This window comes from Triturus cristatus, chromosome 4_1 (genome assembly GCF_964204655.1).
Source record: "Triturus cristatus chromosome 4_1, aTriCri1.1, whole genome shotgun sequence".
Classification (NCBI taxonomy): domain Eukaryota; kingdom Metazoa; phylum Chordata; class Amphibia; order Caudata; family Salamandridae; genus Triturus; species Triturus cristatus.
In genome coordinates, this window is record NC_140585.1 from 754,260,636 (window position 1) to 754,282,568 (window position 21,933).

At 45.8% G+C, this 21,933-nt stretch overlaps 1 protein-coding gene across 1 annotated transcript in view; it reads left to right on the forward strand.

Annotated features, from left to right (window-relative positions):
- LOC146855484 (sodium-coupled monocarboxylate transporter 1-like) overlaps positions 1-21,933 on the forward strand; it is a 78,726-nt gene that overhangs the window by 11,979 nt on the left and 44,814 nt on the right. Inside the window, exons 2-4 of the mRNA XM_085653320.1 lie at positions 7,741-7,806; positions 9,241-9,292; positions 18,573-18,640. Coding sequence (XP_085509446.1) covers positions 7,741-7,806; positions 9,241-9,292; positions 18,573-18,640 — 186 coding nt within the window. The remainder of the gene's footprint in view (positions 1-7,740; positions 7,807-9,240; positions 9,293-18,572; positions 18,641-21,933) is intronic.

The following is a 21,933-nucleotide window of genomic DNA, read 5'->3' on the forward strand; positions in this document are numbered from 1 at the left end:
TACCCCCTCCTCCTTTACTAGACATAACATCACAATATATGGGGTGTTATGTTAAATAAAGCAAGCTTGTTGACTTTGTCAAGGGGTCCCCAATTTGAAATATAAGGCATGCCTATTGGCTTTGCCAAGGAGTAATCACACTAAAATATCAGTCTATAATCACATACTAGGATTGACCATTAAAACCAATGAATTTGTTAATTGTGTTTAGTAGCATTCCCTATCCACAAGCATTGCAGTGTTCATCAACAACATTGGCAATAAAGCTTTTGTATCCAAAATCACACTAAACATGTGTTAGAGTCTTTCTTCTACACACTAAGTCTACATAAAATTAAGCCACAGTACCAACCACTATGAGTCACTGTACTCCCAAACTGTAGGGCCAAAAGCTTCAATAATCCTTAAGAATGTTAAAAAGATTCCTGAGGTCATACTTCCTAGGACCTAGGAGACATAGGATTAATTGGTTTAACTTACTCTCGGGGCGGATGCAACTCCTGCAGTCCCTCCCCCACAACACTGTTGCCATCTTTAATGGTCTCCTTACCTTTCCTAGGGGCACCCCATAGAAGAATTTACAAATAAACAAATGGGGTGCTTCCCCAGGAAGAAAAATGAATATGTAATGAGCTGGCTTTCCGGATGTGAGTCTCCTCGTCAATTGTCCGTTTTCCTTTTTTTTCTTTCAAAATTGGGGTTCCCATACCACCCAGGACACCCCCTTACTGGTGGGCTTTTTGGGGGCTTGCGGAGGGAGCTCCAAGGTCTCCATGGTTCCAGCATTTCCCCTCACATGCTGCACTCAGGCACCACATGTTGGAGCTGGCGTTAGCTCTCTGGGCTCACGCCAGGCGAGAGCAGTGCAGTTCCTCTGGTCCTGCAAGTGGGACTGCTCTTTACTTGCTCTCCCATTTGACTTGGCCTACTGTGGGTAGGGAACACACTATGTCTCTGTGTTCTGAGTTTCGGGGGATGCGGTCCTGGACCCATCATTATCACATTGGGCCTGGGGGATGGTGTCCCTGGCTTAGAATGAGTCTGGGGAGGGCCTCAGGCACACTTCCACCCTGGAAAGATGAAATGTGAGAACATGTGCCGACCCTTGAGCACTAGCCCTCCAGGGGGTTATTTAAAGGAAGTAGAAGCAGAGCCCCATGTGCTCTTATGTTGTTTATAGGTATGTTTAAATGAGCAAGGCTTCCAATGTGCATAATTCACAACCTGATCCGCAGATTTTCTTGTTATTGGGCTTATTTTGCTTCTGGTGGCAAGCTCTAGGCACCAGGGGCATTTACAATAGACTCCCTGGCCAATAAAGGGCACGCTTTATGAGAAACTGGTTATACTGTCTCTCTGCTACAGTGCTCCTCTGTTGCGGGTGAGGCCTTCGTGCCCAGCCCGTCCTCTACCAACCAGCAGATTACTCTACTGCCTTTTGCAGCCAAGCCCCAAAGTCTCCTGACTATCCTGCAGGGGACTTGGAGAGGTGAAATTCAGGTTTTCCATCCACTGGTCCTCAGAGGGCATATGGGGGCTAGAACCACTTGCTCTGGAGAGAACCTGGGGTTCAGGTGGGCAAAGTCCCTTGTCCATCGGTGGCATCAGGTAGCTTCTCCTCCCAGCTTTACGTGATTTTGGTCCCATCGCCATCCAGGCCCAGGGTCTTGCTTGCCCTCTTTACCTTGTGTAGAGGTTTATACGTGTGGATGGAACGTTATAGATGTCAGGCACCCCTGGCCAAACCTTGGGTACCTTTGATCATTCCTCCACCCATGTCCCAATGCTTCTGTGCAGCATTCTAGCACCATCCAAGATGGCCGAACCCTTCTGCCCCTGGTCAGAGCTCCTATGCCTACCTAGAGGTGTGGCTATGATAATGGTCACTCCAATATGGATCTAGGGTAGCTCCCCCCTTCCCATTGGTTTTGTAGCTAAGTTGGCTAGAGTGAAAAGGAAGGGGGCAGGCCTTGTGTTAGGTTCATCTACATGTGACAGGGAAGGCGCTGTTCAAGTTAAATCAGTCACTAGGCACAGTACCCAGGCCATCCAGTCAAGGGAATGCCAGAACCTACCCACACTCAAGCCCTTTTCCCTCTTTCTGGGAGCAATTCACATCTTACCACAGGGGAGCCATCCAGCAGCCAAGTTACAGTTGAATGCCTCTAGGTTATAGGCAGAAGAATAGTAACTTTTAAAAGCGCCTATTGCTCAAGTCCCGGGGTAATATTATTATGTGCATGAGGGGCCCAGAGGGGCCCCCAGCCCCGGGGACCGCCACCCCCCAGGGCTTTAAAAAATTATGTACGGGGGCTCACAGCCCATCCCAGCCCGGGGACCGCCAACCCCCGGGGCTTCAATATTCATGGGTGGGGGGCTCAAAGGCCCCCCCAAGCCCCGGGGGCCGCCACCCCTGGTCTTCTTTAGAATATATGCGGGGGGCTCACGCCCCCCCCCGCAGCCCCGGGGAGCGTCACCCCCCGGGGCTTTTCACGTTCAAGCACGCGAGCGTCGCATAAAGTAATACGTATGTGTCGCGTATGCGCCTGGAGTCGCGTACCGGTCCCATAGCGATCGCGCATGAAAATACACACCCATCGCACATCCTACGCGGATCCGACACAACAATCCTAAAATGGCAGCTAGGTTCCGCGCAGTGATCGAGAAAGGTACGCTTTGGGTACGCGACTCCCCCAAAAAATTTGAAAAAAAAAACAATAAAGAAAATAATATAAATATATTTAAAAAAAATATAAAACCAAAAAAAAAGATTAGTTTCAATATTGGAAAAATTGTTTTTTTCCATTTATATTAAAAATATATAATGTAATTTAAAATTTTAAATATGTAAAAATAAATAGTTTAAAAAATGTAGAAAATCAGTATCAAAAAATAAATATAACTATTGTTACATTTAAAAATTGTCATTTACGAAATCTTTGAAATTCACTGAAAAAACCTTAAGTTTCAGACATGTTATAGGTAGCAATTAGCATTTAATAAACCTTTGAAATTCACTGAAAAAACCATAGGTTTCAGACATGTTATAGTTAGGAATTAGCATTTAAAAAACCTATATCAGTCATTTGAGATGTCATCAGTGATGTCATCAGTGATGTCACTGATCATGTCATGAATGATGTAATATGTGACATCATCAGCAGTGGATTGCGGGCACGCGAGTTATAGTTAGTAGAACTAACTATAACGGAGGAATTTCAATGGTTTTGTACGAGTGAAATGTCCAGCTAACTATAACACCCCTGAAGCCTATGTTTTTTTCAGTGAATTTCTAAGTTTTTTTTAAATGCTAATTCCTATCTATAATATGTCTGAAACCTATGGTTTTTTCAGTGAATATATATATATATTATCTACTGGCGGTCGCCAGTAGATAGTTATAGTTAGGACCCTGTTTCCATAGGAAATCCGCAACATTCTATTTGGAATAACTTTGGCGCCGGTCGACGAATCCTCGCGAAATTTTCAAAACTAATGGGGCGCTACGCTCTGCTCCTACCCTGAAAGTCTCGGGGTGATTCGTCAAGCGGGGGCTGAGAAAAAAGGGGGGTCCCAAAACACGTTTTCCCCATGCATTTTTCCATAGGACCTTTAGACACAGCTACAGCCCGAACTGTTGAACAGAATTACTTGAAATTTGGCAGAGAGGGAGTCCGCAGGTCAAGGAAGTGCCTTTTGTAGGTCTGGTGTAAATCTGTTAAGTAGTTTCTGAGAAAATAGCATTTAAATCAATGTATATATCTGTAAGCGCGCTCCGTGCGCTTACGGTAAGCTTACCGTACGCGTACGGTGACGTGCGCGAGCGCGATTCTGATTGGTTGTTAGATCAAAGTAAACATTCGAATCGGTCGAAACCAGGAAGTATCGGCCGCCATTTTCTGTCTCTCGCACTGAAAAATAAAGGTTGATAACATGAAAAGGGGGCAACGAAGAGAGTTGCAGACCCCCTAGCGTTCGTCAGGGGGTTCACAAAGGACCAAAAAGTATGAAAAATAAATTTAATAATTTTAAAAAAAATCGCGGAGTGCGCGTACGGTAAGCTTACCGCAATCCACAATGTGTCATTTGAGATGTCATCATTGATGTGATGAGTGATGTCACTGACCATGTCATGAGTGATGTAATATGTGACGTCATCAGCAGTGGATTGCGGTCGCGCAAGTTATAGTTACCTGATCTAACTATAACGTGGAATTTCATTGGTTTTTTACGAGTGAAATGTACAGCTAACTATAACTTGTGTGAAACCTATGGTTTTTTAAGTGAATATATATATATATAAATCCAACTCCAGTTTCTAAATTCAGAAACCGACACAGGGGCAAGATTAACAATATGTTCCTTGTTTATTTAGTTACGTTGTAACGCGGTTCGGCACTTCCTACCTTGTGCCTTGTATATATTGTACCTGGCATCACAACTCAGGGGTACGTGAGGGAGATTGTCATCACACTGCACACAGCAGCCATTCGCTTCTATCAGTGTTTTTGAATCATGTCATAAAGATCTCTTCATGCACAAGTGGCTTGCAGAAAGAAAAGTTTCAAGCTTGGTTAGCAGTTCCCCCAATATGTATCACTAACGCATGCTCAAATATTAAAAAGAAGATGCTATCGTTTGAATCACAGAGCTTGATATGGGATGGCAAAGTTTAATGACGCCACCAGATAATGTAGTGCATTCTACAGTCCATGTGTATGCACTGTTTAATGCCCTACAATATCAACGTCCATGGCAATCCTGTGAAATGTGATATCTGCGAAAGTTGATTCAGAAGTCGTAGTGAGAATCACAATCTCCGTCTATAGCATATTTCCTTTCCAGGTTCTGATGACAGCTGTGCCTCTTTTTATAGATATTATATTCTGCTGCTAATTTGGTGCATATACAAATTGGCTGTGTTAAATAAAGAGTTATATGGTTTACGATAGACTGGGCAACCATCCGTGCAGATATGGCTCAGACGGATGTAGTTATAAGGGCGTGTAAACATATAAAGGGCACTCATTGCTGTAGGGATGAGTCCAAAATGAGTACGTATAAGAGTAGTTTTAAGCGTCTGGGATGACAGGAGCAGCATTCTCAACCAAGCTCTCTCCTGGCGAGCAGAATGACGTCACTGTGGGCAGGCTGGCTGCTTGCCGTCACCAGGCCTCATGTTGTCACTTGGGAAAGCACCGTTGGCTCGAGTCGCGCGCTTGCAGCTACAGTGCGCGTGTTTGATTTGGCTGGCGCCCCTGCATTGGAATGTACTGGGTAAAGCCGGCATGACACTGCGTCTGTTTGAGATCAGAGTGACGTGCGTGCTTGCTGCTTCAGAATGACCTGCCACAGGTGCTGTAGTGTTGGTACAAAGTGTCAGTTGCAGCAGTTTTACCAATATGGCCATGCTCTTAAATCGATCCTTATGCGTTTACTCTTTTCTGAACATTATTTGTTTCCGTTCCTTGAGAATGAAGTACCATTGATATCATGCCCTGTTTGTTTGACCCAAGCTAGATAACTCACTCGCTCACTCCCGCTCCCACTCAGTTTTCCATTCTCGTGAGTTCTGAGTTGATGCGAACATGGTTTCATGATTTAGGGAAAAGATGAGTGAGTAACAATTTTGCCCATTTCGTCATTCAGTTCATGTGATCACCAATCCAGTGACTCAGCACTATATCCACTTACTGCTGTGTGCATGTCCTCGCACCTGCATTAACTTCCACAAAAAAGGCCCACTAACGTGTTTACTCATTCTTTAATTCATATATATATATATTTAATGTTATTAATTGAATTGCCTATTCACTCTCTTCCTACCTCACTAACTTCCTCTTTCCTTCAATCGGGTGACCACTGACTTGCTCACACATTCCCTCTCTCACTGACTCACACAAGCAGACACATACATTTCACTCATTCTCTTATTCACACAATTACACACGCTATCCGTCATCGAGTCTTTCACTTACAAACTCAGTTTCTGCCCTTATGCACTGCACTGACTGGCTCACACGTGCACTCACACATGCACTTTCCTATTTACACATTCATTTAACCACTCAATCACTCATATATACATGCATGCCCTCATGTATTCAACAGCACAACTTATAAACTCCTGAAGCACTTACTCTATAACCTACCCAAACACTAGCCCTCACCCACAGCCACCCGCACCCTGCAGCAGGTATTGACACTCCCTGCTCAGTCATTTACATTCCTTCACTCTCTCCCTCACTCACTTGCGCAGCTCACAACTCATATACTCAGTCACTAGCTAGCACACTCCTATTGCCTGATATTCGCCTTCTATGGTGCTTGAATAACTAGCACGCACAAACGTTCCTAAACCTCCTTCCCGGTCTCGCGGCTCTGCTGCAGAAGGCACACGCCAGTCTGCTCTGACCCCGTTAAGTGAATGTTATCAATGAGAAAACTCAAAAGCTTCCTGTGTAATAAGAGGAAGAGAAAAACTATTTGTGCTTCACGTTTCAACTGCGAAAGTAAACAATGTAATGAACAAGTATGAGGTGACAGAAAGTTTCTGACTTTGCTTCTTGCAACAAGCGCTGGCAAAGCTAACAGGGCTGGGTTTAATATGTTAATGCATGCAGTGAGATTTAGCACTTTGGAGACACATGGCAGGAAGCCAGCAGCTGGGGACATGTGGTGCTATAGCTGTAAAGTAGTTCTTCGTGCAGTAGAGGGATACATCCAAACAGCCAATAGCATGAGGTGAGGGATAAATACCCCACTGCGCTGTCCAACACATGACTGTCAAAGTCTCAAGCCAATGGGTGAAAGGGCGGACCCAAGCTGACTCTTTGTATATCGATGTCATTTAGTCTGTCTGACAGTGCTGTCAAAACACAGACCTACGAACAGCAAATATAAAATGACTTCATTTTAATTCTTTGTGGCCCTTCACTTTCAGGAACATGTCCCAAACCTATTTCACATTGCCTTCAAGTGACTGGTGACAGGCACCGTCCTGCCTCGTCCTGAGCAGCAAAGACCTGTCCATTAGAGCGATTAAATCAAATGGAGTGGACTTTGCCAAACTCCAACCAATGACATAGCACAACCTGCACAGGAGGGAATGTCTGGAGCCCTTTCGGGCTTTCTAACGTTTTGAGTGCCCTCACTGGCATGTGTTTCCGCCGTTCTGGTCGTCCAAAATGGCCCAGGTCTGACCAGTACGAGGTGGATGAGAACAGAACACCTAATATCGGAATGCACCACATTCCACCAAGGGCAGGGGTGCAGTACGGACCACTGACTATCACCTGCTGGCATAATGTTGCGCCCCACTCTAAGGTTCGGATGTGAGTTGGGATTGTTTATTTGAGACAATTGGCAGTGGCAATAACAGAGATTGTGCACTAGCATTTGTTCCTTGTACTGCGGAAGTGTAGAAGCCTGGAGCTGAACAATTTAGTCTTGCGTTTTAATTAAACTATGTGTTACTGAAGAGTTGGGTCCTGTCGGGCTAGACTAGCTTCCATTTTTCGACTTTCAGTCTGTATCACATTGTACTCTTGCTAACCAATCGAGCTCTCTGAAGTAAATAGTCAATCAATCAGAGTTCTTGTAAAGTGCGACTACTCACCCGTTAGGGTCTCAAGATGCTAAAATAGTAAAGTAACATAAAGCCAAAAAATAAATACCTGTTTACCCTGTTCATTACATATCATGAAATGCACTAATCCCTGTTTGCATTTCCATTGACAGTACTTGGAGCTGCGATTCAACAAGTATGTGCGCCTCCTGGGGACCATCCTGTTCATCATACAAACCGTGAGTATTTCTAGGACTCTCCCGTACGGCAGGCCGAATTTTCTTTTAAACAATGTAAATAATGCAGCATTTATTTGATAATCAGGAGAGGACAAAGCCTCAAAGAAGCCATTTTCTCTAGAACGGCAGCCACCTCTGTTCTGACAATCTCTGCACTTGGAGTGCACACATTCCTCAGGTAATTGAGAGGTCTCTATAGATCTGTTCACAAGGAAAGCTCAAGCACAGTGCAATATGTAAAGCGAGTTTGTGATGAGTGCAGTTCTGCTGTGACCGGTTACCTTCCCATAGTAAAGAGCGGCCATGTGCACTGCTGCTCTCCAAGCATGGCCAATGTTTGTCTCACGCTCACTCCTTGCTGAATGTTTTCCACACCCCTTGTCCGTGGAAGATTAAGCTAGTTCAAAGGGGGCAGCACTTTCTCACTTATCGGACAGTACCTCGCAAGTGCCATGGTGCATCTGCCGGTGGATCTGCTACCTTCACAACCCCTACCATGGATGGGAGGAGACATATCTGAGGTCCCCTACTGCTCCTTAAGATGGTCGGTTCATCACTGTGTGGTATATCAAGTAGGAATCTCTGAAGAGGAGCATGGCCCGAATCCCCAGTCCGTGGGCAGATCAGTGTTGCGCAATACCCTTGAAGCTCACATACATCCACTGCTGCACATGGGCTCCTCTGCTGTAGGTGTCTCCTGTGCCCTTTTTGGCCAGTATCACTATCACCTATCTCAACGCCACAATGCAAGGTGTAGTGTGTCTCCACAACTTTAATTTGGTCATCACATTTCCATATCCTCTTCCATTCCCCCTCAGATACTTTTGCACCATTAGGGTCACTCGCCACTCAAACACAGCACTGTTCTGCAGCTCACATTATGCACAAACTACTGCGTATGACTCCCCTAGCATCAGCGATCAGGCACTTTGAAACGCACACTCAGGCAACTCTTGCCTGAGAGGTCCTCATCCCATGTAATCAACCACCCTAGATGGTTTACAGATCATTGATATATTGAGATTCTCAACACAACCATCTGCAATCCATATGTAGCGCTCTTGGTGATGAGGACAAATTGCCCAAATGATCCCTTTTACTAGGGTTGAATTATCTAGCATCCAATCTGGACATTGCTAAACAGTACCCCGAGCTAGTGGGTTTTAAGGTCTACACTGGTGGAATAGCATCTGAGCAGTCACATACATGCATAAACCCAAAATTCCTACCACTGGGCTATCAGCAAATATGGTATCCTCTTCCTGAGTCCCCAATGTTGATTTTATTGGCTCAAATCACTGGCCATTCGATGATGATTTTAATGTTGTATCACTCACAGGCTTTAGTGTAATTTATTAAGTACAGTATCAATCAATATGCCTTTTTGGTTCTTATCTAATTCATGTATATTCCTGTATTTCTGTTTTTTTCCAGATTTTGTACACTGGAATTGTAATCTATGCTCCTGCTCTGGCCCTGAACCAAGGTAAAACTGGCAAAGACCTGGGCTTTGCTTGTTATTCTTTTCATTGAATGTAGACAAGGCTGACATCGCCATAGCTGGCATGGCTTTCTCTTTGTGCACAATACTGGGGGGCATTGCTGTGTACGGTATTTACCTACTGTGCAATTACTACACCATGGACATTTCAGTGAGGGGTGCCAAGTGTTTCCATTTTCCGGGGTGCACACATTTGAAATGTTGTCAACTCAGTTTGCGCCAGGAATTACTTGGGGCAAATTATGTTGGAAATATCGCATGGGGTGTGGTAGTATTGCAACAGTTGGCATCCTAATTGTGGCACAGGAGGAGTTTAACACCGGAATTAAGATTTACACACCTCCAGGGGTAAAGGGGTGCCCGAAGCAGCACGACTCTACCCTGCACAATTCTTAAACGGAAAATGTCACAAGAAAACCCGGGTTGTTGACTCTTAATACCCATATTATTCTTAATTCTTAGTAACGCGCACTTTATGAAGATATTTTGTAAGCGTAGGAAGCAATGCTGACAAAAGCGGTGATTTGCTACACAAATACCTGAAATTGTCCTGGTACAAAATAATCCACCTGTCGCGGAGGTGTAAATATCACTTATAACCGGGGCAAAGCGACCATGGGCAAAGTAGCAAACACGAGTAACCGACTGAGAGCGTCAGGTATCCCCCGCGCTGTCCACGAAAACCAAGAACAAACGACGACGGAAACCCGCTGTAAGAGGCGTCTGGAATTTACCACTGGTCACACAGTGAAACTGTCTGTAAACATGGGCTCCAGACGAGATCGCTTGACTGCGCTGGTGTTTAAGCAGCTCTAAGAGAAGCACATCAAAGATCAGCACATGGTGTGAGCCTGCTCAGCCCTCCTGCAACCCTTGCACAGTCAGCACTTGGATGCTTAGCAGGTTACACAACCGTGATGAGTTATTTGTATAACTCACGATTCCAAAGGCGGCTTGCATCCTGTTATTATTGGCAAAGGATCGTGCTTGTGTTTGGAAGGGATGTGATGAATGAAGCCTTCTCATTCCGGCATTCTCCAGCAAAATGACTTTGCAATTGCACAATATCACACTTTGCAGATTTTTTTTTAAGCAAAACTATGTATGCAACCATTCTTCGCGTTCCAGACCCACGTTTTGTGTAGCCAAGTCTCGCTGCACAGGTTTGCGTTGCTTTTTTAACGCCTTTCAGTTGAAGTGGTCTAAAAACGTGTTCAATCCAATGTATTGGCTCTTTGGTTACTCGGCCAACTGCAGACAGCTGCGTGAGACCTGGAGCGTAATGTCAGTGTAAGTCAGAGGCGCAACCAGACACGAACTTCGAGGGTGGCCAACACTCCCAGCCAGGGCTGACCCTAGCACTGGTCGCACACGGTGCAACACCCCCTCCCCATTTCCTTCTTTCCATGAATTCCCTCTGTACCACAAACCAACAATGCACCTCATCTCTCTATAGCACCTTCCTGACAAACATTTCCTTTTTTATATCGCGCTACTCATAGTACACTCACACTCATTTCTGTGACCTGCATGGTACACGTTCTTTGTAGCAGGCACATTAATCCTCTGCACTGTGCGCGTGGCAGGAGTGCCCATGTGAGTGCACGGTGAGCGATGCAACAGTGAAAGAGTAGGGTGAGAGGAGTGACTGCAGGGTGAGTAAGGTGACCATATGGTGAGGATGTAAGTGCAGAGTGAGATGAATGAATACATGGTTAGTGAGGGGCTTGTTTGAGTGAGATTGCAGATTGAGCAGTGAGGGGGACAGGTGGGTGAAGTGTCACATGAGTGCGGGTGAGTAGTGTGTTCGTGTGACTTCAGGGTGAGGTACAGGGTGAACAGAGCAAGTGCATTGTGAGTGCAGAGTGATTGCTGTGAGTGCAGGGTGAGCGGGTGAATGGTGTGAGTGCATGGTGATCAGTGTGAGTGCATTGTGATCCCTGTGAGTGCAGGGTGAGTGTGAAAGTGAAGGTCAAGAATGAGGAGTGAGTTGTCTGAATGCAGGGGGCATTCCCAGACACTTGAAGTAACTCAGCCTGCTATTGACTGCGGCGTGGGGTTCAGATATAAGTTAAACTATTGCTATTATGCAGGGCTTTAAGTGGGATGAAAAAACTGGGGAGTGCAGGAAGCTGGGACTCTGTTGCAGTAACCCCCCCCCCCCCACACGTTTTTCTAGATTTCTAATGCACTTTGACTTGATGTGCCCTGAGTTCCTGCCAATCAGGTACCCAGGGCCTGTGCTCTTTCCCCAAACTGTACCTTTGTACCCCGAATTGGCACCTTTCTAGTCACATGTAAGTCCCTTGTAAAAGGTACCATGGGTACCAAGGGCACTGTGACCAGGAAAGGCCTCTAAGGGTTGCATATAAACATATTGTGTCACCCTTAGTGGTCCTGTACCTTAACACTCACACACTGCCATTGCAGGTGATTTGGTGCAGGGAAAAGTGAAGAGTCGACATAGCACACATTCCTGTCTGTCATGCCTGCAACCCACTGCCTATAGTATAGGTAAGACACCCCTCTAGCTGGGTGCACAATACCACTGGTGAGGGTACAGCTGGATGAGCACTGTATCCCTACAGTGCAGTAAAGCTTTAAAGATTATATGGTCTGGGAGTTTGTCATTTTGAACTCCACAGCACCATTAGGGCATTACTGAATTCTGGAAAGTTTGGTAGCAAAATTCTCAGCATAATAAACCCACACTGATGGCAGTGTGGGATTTATTATACAATGCACTCAGGGGGCATCTTAGAGATGCCCCCTGAAAAACGACCAGCCTCTGGTGGGTTCCCTGACTGGTAAATACCAGCCTGCCACCACAAGACATGTTTCTGGACCCCAAGGGTGGGAGCCTTCACTCCCTGAGCCCATAAACAAAGCCATTCCTGAGTGGAGGTGGTCACACCTCCCCCAAGCTCAAGAAGAGCCATCCGTGGCAGGGGAGCTTCAAAGGCTTTGCTGCCTTTGTACCACAACCCCCAGCCTCTCCTGCTATCAGGAGCAGGCCCCCTTCCTGTCTCCCCTCCTTTTGGGTGGGAAGACAGGTGGGAAAAATGAGCACAGCCCAGAAGGTGTGCCCACTTCTGCCAATCCCACCCCTCAGGTGGGGAGGCGAGGTGAAGCCCACTCTTCAGTGCTCGCCATCTTACAGATGGGAGGCACTCTCCAATCAGGATTAGGGATTGTGCCCACTCCCCCTCGTGGGGTGAACACACCAAGGGTGTAGTCACCCTAAGGTCAGGAGCCCATTGGCTACTGATCTCGAGACCCCTTAAACGTCGCCTAAATTCTGTATTTAGGGGGCAGCCCTGAACCAAGAAGAGAGATTCCCGCAACCTAAGATAAAGAAGGACGAAAGAAGACACCCAGCAGAGGAGACTGCAGAGAAGAACTGACTTGACCCCAGTCCTACCGGCCCTTCTGCAGTTTCCAGAGATCGTGTGTCAAAAGACACCTTGTACTGCAGCCAGTGACCTCCAGAATCCTTGGGAGGAGTGACTGCCTTCAACAAAGACTGGATCTCCTGTGAACTGCAGCTCTGTTCAAAAGAAACTCCCAAAACAGACTCTAAGCCTGCTGAGGACAAAGAAATCCAAAGCCTGGAACCACCACTGCACCCGACGCCTACGGCCCGAATGTGGGTGGCTCACTGATCCCAGCGAGGTCCCCCAGTGCTCCAGAAGAGAACTCAAGGTGCACCTACGTCCCATCGCCCTCCAACTTAACTGTCCAGCTATTGGTTCCTCCTGGAAGCCTTCCTGGACGGAGCCTGTAGCCAAAAACCAAAACCGGCAATCCCCATTGAAAACAACTGGCACCCGATGACAAAACAGCACCCTGCTGCCCCTGTGCACCTGTGGGTGCACCTTGTATGCTAACTCGGACCCCCCTTTTTCCTGAGCCTAACAGCAGGAGCTTTGCTCCCACAGCCTTGTGGCCTGCTTGTGAGCAGCCACCAACCAGAGGCCCCCTAACCCCGGTTGGATAACATTGGGCCTCAGCACTCTGCACTCGGCCACCCTAGTGCGGCTGAGGGTGTTCTGAGAGTGCATCCTCGACCCTGGAGGAACCCATGTTCTAACCCCAGAATCCAGCTCCCACAAACCAGTACTTACCTGCAAACCGATAACTTCATTTCCTTCCATAGGATTGCATTGACTGCTTTTCCTTACCTTCTCAGGGGTAGCAAGCACTATATAAGTGCAAACCTTTTTCCCTTTTCTGTCCCTCCCCTGCCCTTCTCAATCCAAATAACTGACTAACATATCCACCACTCAAATTACTTTCATATTCCACTATACTAATTCAAAACTAATCCTTTATTGGTTCTGGAGTAGCGTGCAACTCACCGGAAAAGGGCTTCGACCCCTCGTCAGGGGTAATAAGCGCTATATCAATGCAATTACAATACAATACAAATAGAAAGTAAGGTGCTATCTACTTTTACCTCTGCCTACCTTTGGGGTTCCACTGGACTCGGTGCACACCATACCTCATTTTGGTATAGTATATACAGAGCCAGCTTCCTACAGGGGGTCTCTCAAATGCGCAATATAATTAAGGGCGTGACTTAAAACATTTATGCTAAAAATCTCTGACCAGCATAATGTGCCGCCCAACTGGTATTTCGCTGCTTCTGTTATTGCCTCCACATAAGTAACATTACACCTAAGCCAGGACTATTGGCTTTGTCAAAAGTTGGTAGTTGAATAAGATAAATATACCACATGTTTACATACAACTATGGCTTTGTTGTATATAATATTGAAAATGCCTTAGTTCTTGTGCAAGAGGTTGTGGCGTAATGGCTAGAACTGCCAACTTTGGAGCTGAGGAAGCAGGGTTGAGTCTCAGCGTCGCTCAATATCCTGTGTTTCTGGGCAAATCACTTAATTGTCCGTGCCTCCCAAAAAATAACTGAAGATGTCCCTGTTGGTGCTCATGTAAAGCACTTCAAGTTTAGCAATACAGAACTGCACAAAAATAAAAGTTACATCAAAACAGTTAACTGCTGCAGAGTTAAGATTTTTTTCCAGTCTGAGTGTGAGGGTGAAAATGGAGAGCCCGATAGGGACCCTTCTTGGCGCCTGTTTTTACAAACTGCTGGTGCTGAGCACTGGCAGGACCATGCAAAGTTAAAGCCCTGCTATTATTGCATTAATCAGGGATCAAGGGTGGAGGAAATACATAATGTGCTGATCCTGCAACAAACTTCCAGTCTTATGATTAGGGTTGTCAGCTTATTATTTTGATATCCCAGACGGTACAAAAATAAGCAGTCACCTAAAGCCGTATTTCCAGCACTTATCTGTGCATACTTTGAACAGCAAATATAAATAGAAAGCACTTTTAATTGTGTTGAAGGGCTGCCTGAATGATCCATGACTAATAATTAAAGGCAACAAAGACAGAGAAGTCACATTACAAATGAATACATACTGTTTTATTTATAACCCTATTTAGTGTCAAGACAAGGTTTTGCAGGCTCTTTAAACAACACATGGCTGGCAGTTTTCTTTTGGCAACCCTACTTTATATTCCTTTTCATGAAATGCATTCTCACACTAGGGCAGTAAATGTAAAATGCAATGTAAGGAATGGGCAGAGTGGGGTGCCAGGGGGTACTGGAACCAGAAAAAGAACTAAGCCTTGGTAACTAGTTTACATAGGTATGTAAATATGCAAATGGTCTTTAAAGACCTGTGAAAAACTTTGGCATGGACTCCAGACACTGCCCAGCCGAGCCCACAGCTGCAGCTGCCCAGGCTGAGACACACGACCGGGGGGTTGAAGCCCATTCAGCCCAATGGGCGTTATTCGCCTGGTATAAGTCCATCACACTGTCCGCTCTACTTATTGCGGATGGTCTGATGTACATTTTTTCTGGTCTTGATCGCCAGGGAAAGTGTGGCAATCCCAAACAGAAAAAAATTGAAAAGTGAACCCCACATCTTGGAAGGAAACTCCCATGGTACCAGTGTCATTTGTATTTCATTTTACAAAAACAAACTCACACTTTAAGAGTTTGCTTATATAAAACAAAAAAGGCTTGCTGAGTGGCCGCATGGCTGCCGTTCAGCAATCTTACAGTGACTTCAAGGGAGCTGCTGTGGTGGAGGCTCCTTTGAAGCACAGACCTCTCCACAAGGCTGGCAGAGATGTCTGAATATGGCTGGCAGCAGTCTGTCAAACTCAAAACGAGGCACTTAGTCCTGAAAAATAAGGGGTCCTCAATGCACATACATATTAATATTGTGCCTTTAGATGACAGCGCATCCTTATTGCCGCCTCTACTGGTCTCCTAAATGATAGAGATAGTGATAGAGTCCCTCACCCAAATATGCCTCATCCTTACCTTGCAATGTTTGTTGGTCTGATGTGTCAACCTCAATTTTACTCTTTCTTTCCCAAGGACTCGACACTGCCTTTTATCCATTTCCCTTTTTTACCTGAGCAGTGGCTGTTCCATCTGTCTCATGTGACGTGTCATACATATTATGACTTAATGGCTAATCTAAATAATTAAAATACAATAACTAAACATTGCCTCTGCTATAAGACATCGCTAGTAGTAGGCGAGGCACTAAATGCTAGATGGCTCTGGCTGAACGTGAGGTCTTCTTGAACCCTGTAGCCCACAACAAGCCGGTCTTTCATGTGGCTTTTTTCTGCCTGCTACTCAGGCTCTAACCTAATGCACGGAGAATTAAAGAGAAAACATTAACCGTTGATGTGAACAGGAGAGGGAAAGCAGCAGCTGTTAGAGCCTGAATGGCACAAAGAAAGTCAGAAAACCTGGCATGTTTTCCATCTTCCCACTTGACGAAATCTTGTGATCTTAGGCAACTATTTCATTTCACCATGCTTCCTTTTTTTCCTTATTGCATTTGAGAGTTCTTTGAAATATGTGAGATTAGAGTGTGTGCTACACAAGCACCTCTCTTGTGCCTGATTTAAAAGGTCAAAACTGTTGCTCTATATAGGAATCTAGGAAACTTATAGGGTGTGTAAGAAAATGGGTTATTGGTTGATTGAAGTGGAAGCCCCACCCACAACCACAATCCTTGTCAGGGTGGACCACAAAATTCACTAAATTACTGTGCTCAACCCTCCCCTATAGAGGACTTAAATATTCCCAGTGAGGCTGCACTCAAAGTGTGCGTGATGGCAGACAGTCAGTGCACGGCAGCCTCTGTGATGGTGTAAACAGAGTGATTTTACTGCTGGGCTAACAACACACGGAACAGTGCCTGTCCTGTCCTCCCTTGGCAGCCGGTTCAAGGGGACGGCTTCCTCTCACTGTGTAACCCACCGGAGTCCACTCATATCATCCCTCCACGTCTGCCCTGGTGCCTTCCTCCTATTGTGAACTCACACCTGCAGCTCGGATCCACAAGTCGACTCCGAGTAAATAACAAACATTATTGCCCACCTTCGCTGTTCCCATCTCTGTTTTATGTTCTAGTTTAACACCCTCTCTTCTCTTATAAACATAAATATATTAATTATGACTTTACACAAAATCTCAATATCGTTTTTGAAGACTAGTGATCTACAGGGTCACAGCAGTATGAAGCGTCTGCCCTTCCGTTTCCTTTCAGTGACTGGAGTGATGCTCAGCCGGCTCTGGGGCTCGCGCACAAGAATTCATTGAGGGCCACCGCTTACCGGCTTGGCTGACAATTAGAAAGGGGTGAAATCTGTCCTCAGTCAGTAGTGCTGAGCTGATGGGCCCATTCACAAAGGCTCTAGGAGTATGGGCGATAGCACTGCAGGAGCGCTCTGCTATGCACTCCTACATGCGTTTGAAAATGTGCCAGAAATGACCAACTCCCTATCAGCAAAAGTGCAGAGTACTGTCCGTTCAATTTCTGTTTATTTATTTGAAAAGTTTTATATAGCGTGAACATGACCCATGCGGGTATCAGAGTGCTTTGCACATGTTCAGAGAGCAAAGACAAATGGAAACAATGAATGCTCCCAAGATGTTGGAGAGATCAGCCCAAAATATAGACGCAAATTGATACAGAGATACAAACACAATAATCATAGCAAGAACTATCATTAAAAGCAATGCTATTGAGCAGTAGTATTATTACCTTTTTATAATATGATGTAAGTATCTACAAGTGTACCCTAAATGTCTATCACTATTTTGTATTATGATCCTCCTCGCCTACGCATTCTGTATTTGGAGGTGGCCTGTCTAGAAAGCATAGTAAAAAACAAAAGCTATAAATGGCATTGTTAACCCTACAATGCAACTGGACAATGAGGTCTTAAAGCTGTGATTGCATCAATCCCGGCCTCCTCCTGTCCAACTCACTGAACACCGCCTCTATTATGTTCAGAAATGGTGAGGTCTTAGGCAAAACTAACAATAGATATAAGGTCAAAGAGAACATTTCCTGGCACCCTTTAGGGATTACATTAAAAAAGTGTGTTTGTTGTGGTCATGTCACTGCACACTTTTTTCCTGCTCATATTTGTGACATACGCTAGAATTCAAAATATTTGTTGTGAATCAAGAAGTGGGTTCTTGCAGAACCACATACGGCTGGGCATTGGCCTCAGCCGCCACAGACAAGCCTTCCAGAGGGATGGTCCCTAAAGAGAGATGGCTTTTCCATCATAATTTCCTCAGTGCATGCGCGGTGTTGGTAACTCTATATCAGTGTGTTATCCTAGAGCTGTCATTGTTCTTCACACTGTCGGCCAAATTATAGGCGCCACTCTTGTGATCTTCACTGCTAATGTGCAAAACAATCTTTCAGTGACTTACACTGGTGCAATAAACAAATGCATCCTGATAACTCAACCAAGTAACCACTTATATGATTTGCTTCATGCTGTGAAGCTGCCAAGAAAGGGTTTTACCCATTTGAGACCAGCTCAGATTAGCACCATATAATCCCTCTCTGTTGGTAAATCAGTGGAGCTGATTACACTGATGTGTGCTATCTTCCCACTGTGTAGTGAGCGGTGTGGACTCTCCAACTTAAGCCATCATTGGCGATGGCGGTATCATGACTGCCTAGCGGGTATCGTGGTTTGTAAGTATCTGTGCTCCTTTTAAGTGCCTAGGGTAGCTGTAAAGATTTGGGAGCCTACTGCAGAGATCTAGAAATGTGTAGGAACCTGATGAAATTCCGACTAGTCTGGCTCAACCTTTTATCCTTACATGGTTGATGAACTGAGTGTCATTTATTTCCCTGGCCACAATGCTTACACATGTCTTTTTCCTAATTTTTTTCAGTGACGGGATTTGACCTGTGGGGAGCCGTGGTCGCAACCGGAGTAGTGTGCACTTTCTACTGTACCATGGTATGTTTGTGGCTCCCCTTTAAAATTGTGCTCGTGCCTTCACAGGCAGTGAAGCAGGATGACTGACTTTGACCATTGCAACACGAGTGTCTAATGTATTTTGCTTGTATTCACGAGACTGCAAGTTATTTTTATAAACAGGCACGGTCACATTGAAACCCTTGGTGTAACACATAGCTCTTCCACAGGATTTCAAACACGAGATTAAGTGGAAAACAGTAGGCGTGATTTAAAAAACCAGAATAATCCTATGGCAGGTGGCAGTTTAGGTTCAATGCAACAAAGTCTAAATGCATCTACTTGGGGTCTAGAAACCTTTTAAAGCAGTAAAGGATGCGAGATGGCTAGAGTTGGACTCCAAGGCAAAACTGAGAGATTTCCTGAGGCTTGTCCGGCTGAGAGGCCGGCAGCGCCGGGGAGGTAAACGCGTTCCATTCTCCCAGTTACCCCAGTGGGTAATATTCTGATAAACTCCATTTGACACATGACTCTCTCTGCTGGTCGTGCAAGCCCTGGGCTGTCAACCGACCGCTGATCCTCGGCAGGAAGCCCACAGTATCCACCAAACAAGTACACATTTGCTCCTGTCATAAGGGAGATCCTCACAGTAGCTGCATAATAGGGAGAAAAGGGGATTGTTCTGAAACATAGGGAGAGGTGTGATAAACAGGAAAAGGTGCTACCGTGTATTTATCATGAGAATAGATGTGGTGTAGCCTTTTAACTATCATCCATGGAGTCAGGAGACCTGGTTTATAATCACACAGATCAGGTCACACGTGAAAACGTTGACTAGAAACACAAACTGCAAAAACGAAATTCCAAAATATCTACCATATGTAAATATCTCCCTACAAAAATGTTGATCCCTTTTAAGTTGCCTGATCCAGAAAAACTCATTTTCCCAATTATAAAACTGGGCTGATGTACTATACCGACTCCTGTGCCAACACAGTTAGAGGCAAACCCTTGAAAATTGGCTGATGTGCATATACACGTTGTTGTAGTGCCTTTTTCAAGTTTGCAAGATATTTTGGCAGTTTTTAGTCTATTTTTCAGTCTATATTCACAAATGCTTGTGGAGTTTCATTAGAGTTGTAGACTACTTGGTACATTTCTTTACATCCATTGTCCCAGAATGCATTGAACATCAGATTAAATTCAAGCAGAAAGTGTTGAAAGTGTGAATTTGCATAACTTGTGAGGCCAAATCTTCAGTGTTGTGCCATTTCTGGAGACCTCGTTCCCCAATAGCCATGTACGACCCTAGGGGCCATGTCAGGGGGGTTGTGTCCAGTCTTAAACCCCAATTATAAGTGCTATGTCCGGCGCAAAAGGTCACAGCTGGACTATGCTAACTATTGCTGGGTGCCATGTGGAGTATGGTGTTTAATTGCAGATATTCCTCACAAAATAGTGTACTCAGCCAAGGCCACATCTTGGTTGTTGGGCCCAGCTCTTAGGGCTTGTTTGCGTTATTGTATCATCCAGGGTTGAAGCCCAGTGCTGGGTCCAGTTCTAGAGGCCTCATCTGAATACTATGTTCAGCAATGGAAGCCGGTCCATTCCTCTTGTTTGCTCTGCAGTTTGGCAGCCCTCGTTTTAGAAGGAACGCTGTAAGTGCCATAACACAAACACTGAACAGAGTTGGATGAACTCTCTTGTCTGGTACAGGATACCTTGAGGTCTCTGGAGAGGTGTGTGTGGAGCTGCCTTCGGAATGACAGGCAGGGCACAATAATTCACTGTTGCGAGTTGCACATGACCCCACCCAGAGGAGTGACAGGAGCAGACGAAAGTAAAAGAAGTCCAAATTGTCCTCGTGTATTCAAAGCAATGCAGCGCTCCTGACCTCGGACGAGGAATGACTAACTTAGGTGGAGCAATGATGCAGCAGGTTATAGAGGGAGCCATGAGGCAGATGATAGACTGAGGCTCTTAGCAATAAAAACAGCACATCATGCGGGGATGGGAATCCACAACCACTGCAGAGTTTTGCCAGATAATAAATATGTAGCCCTCAGTTTGGGGAAAACATGTTTCAGGCTCTGATTGGAATAGAATATACCGATTAGTAAAAATGTGTGCACTACCTCTGCTAGTGGGGAAGCCAGTTACTTCCAGAGTTGCATAGCAATTCCATTTTGATTGCTGCCCACCCAGGCTTACTGCAGTCCCTGGTGGTCTGTACTGGCTCAGGCTTGGACCCCGTCGGCATATTTGCTGATTAGTGTCAGGTGTCGTTTGCCTTCCTCAGGTGATAAGCAGATGTGATGATATCACCTAAAGGATGTAACACGATCATTGGTCAACACTTCCCAGATAGTCGGTCTGAGAATGGTGCGCTCCGGTGCTCATGGCGGCGTTCACGTCTCCAGGGAGGTTAGAGCTCTTCTAGAGGGCTGTAGGTGACATCTCTGTTTACTTCCACTGAGGTAGCGGATCCTAATCTAGGGAGGGGCTCGCTTGCCCAAACTCAGTGGAGATAAGATGGCCTGGTGTACCTCTCCCCTCCCGCATCATCGCACGTTCTTGAGTGCCTAGGTGAAACGGAGGCCCCCCTTTACTCAACCACGAGGATCAACACTCCAATAAAGCAAACCAAACAACAAACATTTGGGGATTCCTCCGTCCATAGATAAGTGAGTAATATAAGACCCTTGGTAAATATTCTGAGAGTATGGGATCTCTGAGAAGTCGAGTGACAGATCCTATCCCTTCCCTCTGGGGGGTCGGCGGGCACGGCTGTGACGCCTGGGTATGCACTGCAGTTAAGGAGGCCAGTGTCAGGGGTCCGTCAGGAAGCACAGAGCCTCCTGAATAGAGATCTCGTGCATCTTGCTGTCTAATTAGACACATATAGGTTCGGCCCTGCCCGATAGTCCGACGCAGTTTCACCGGCATTACTCAGATCAAGCTTCCCAGACACTGCTGCGTCCTTTGTCTATTTCCTATGTCCGCACACACCTAATGCCAGCATTGTAGGTTTCAATCTCGAGACCCCAGTGCACTGAAACAGGCTGAGCAGGGTCAGTCACTGGGCCAGGCCACCTGTGAAAAGGACTATGAAGCCCTGGGCTGAAAGCAAGGCCTGCGTGTTCGGTAGAGATGGCGTCCTCGCCTAGTCCAGATGAATGAGTTGATGGTGTGGTTGAAGCAATGCCTCAGTTACTGTAGGTCGTGAGTATCTGCCCACAACTGAGGTGGAAACCTGGTCAGCAAGCACGCTAGAGTTCGGGCCAGATGCACATGGAGGCTCCTTGGCGGGACGCTCTGCGTGCACCCGGAGCAGC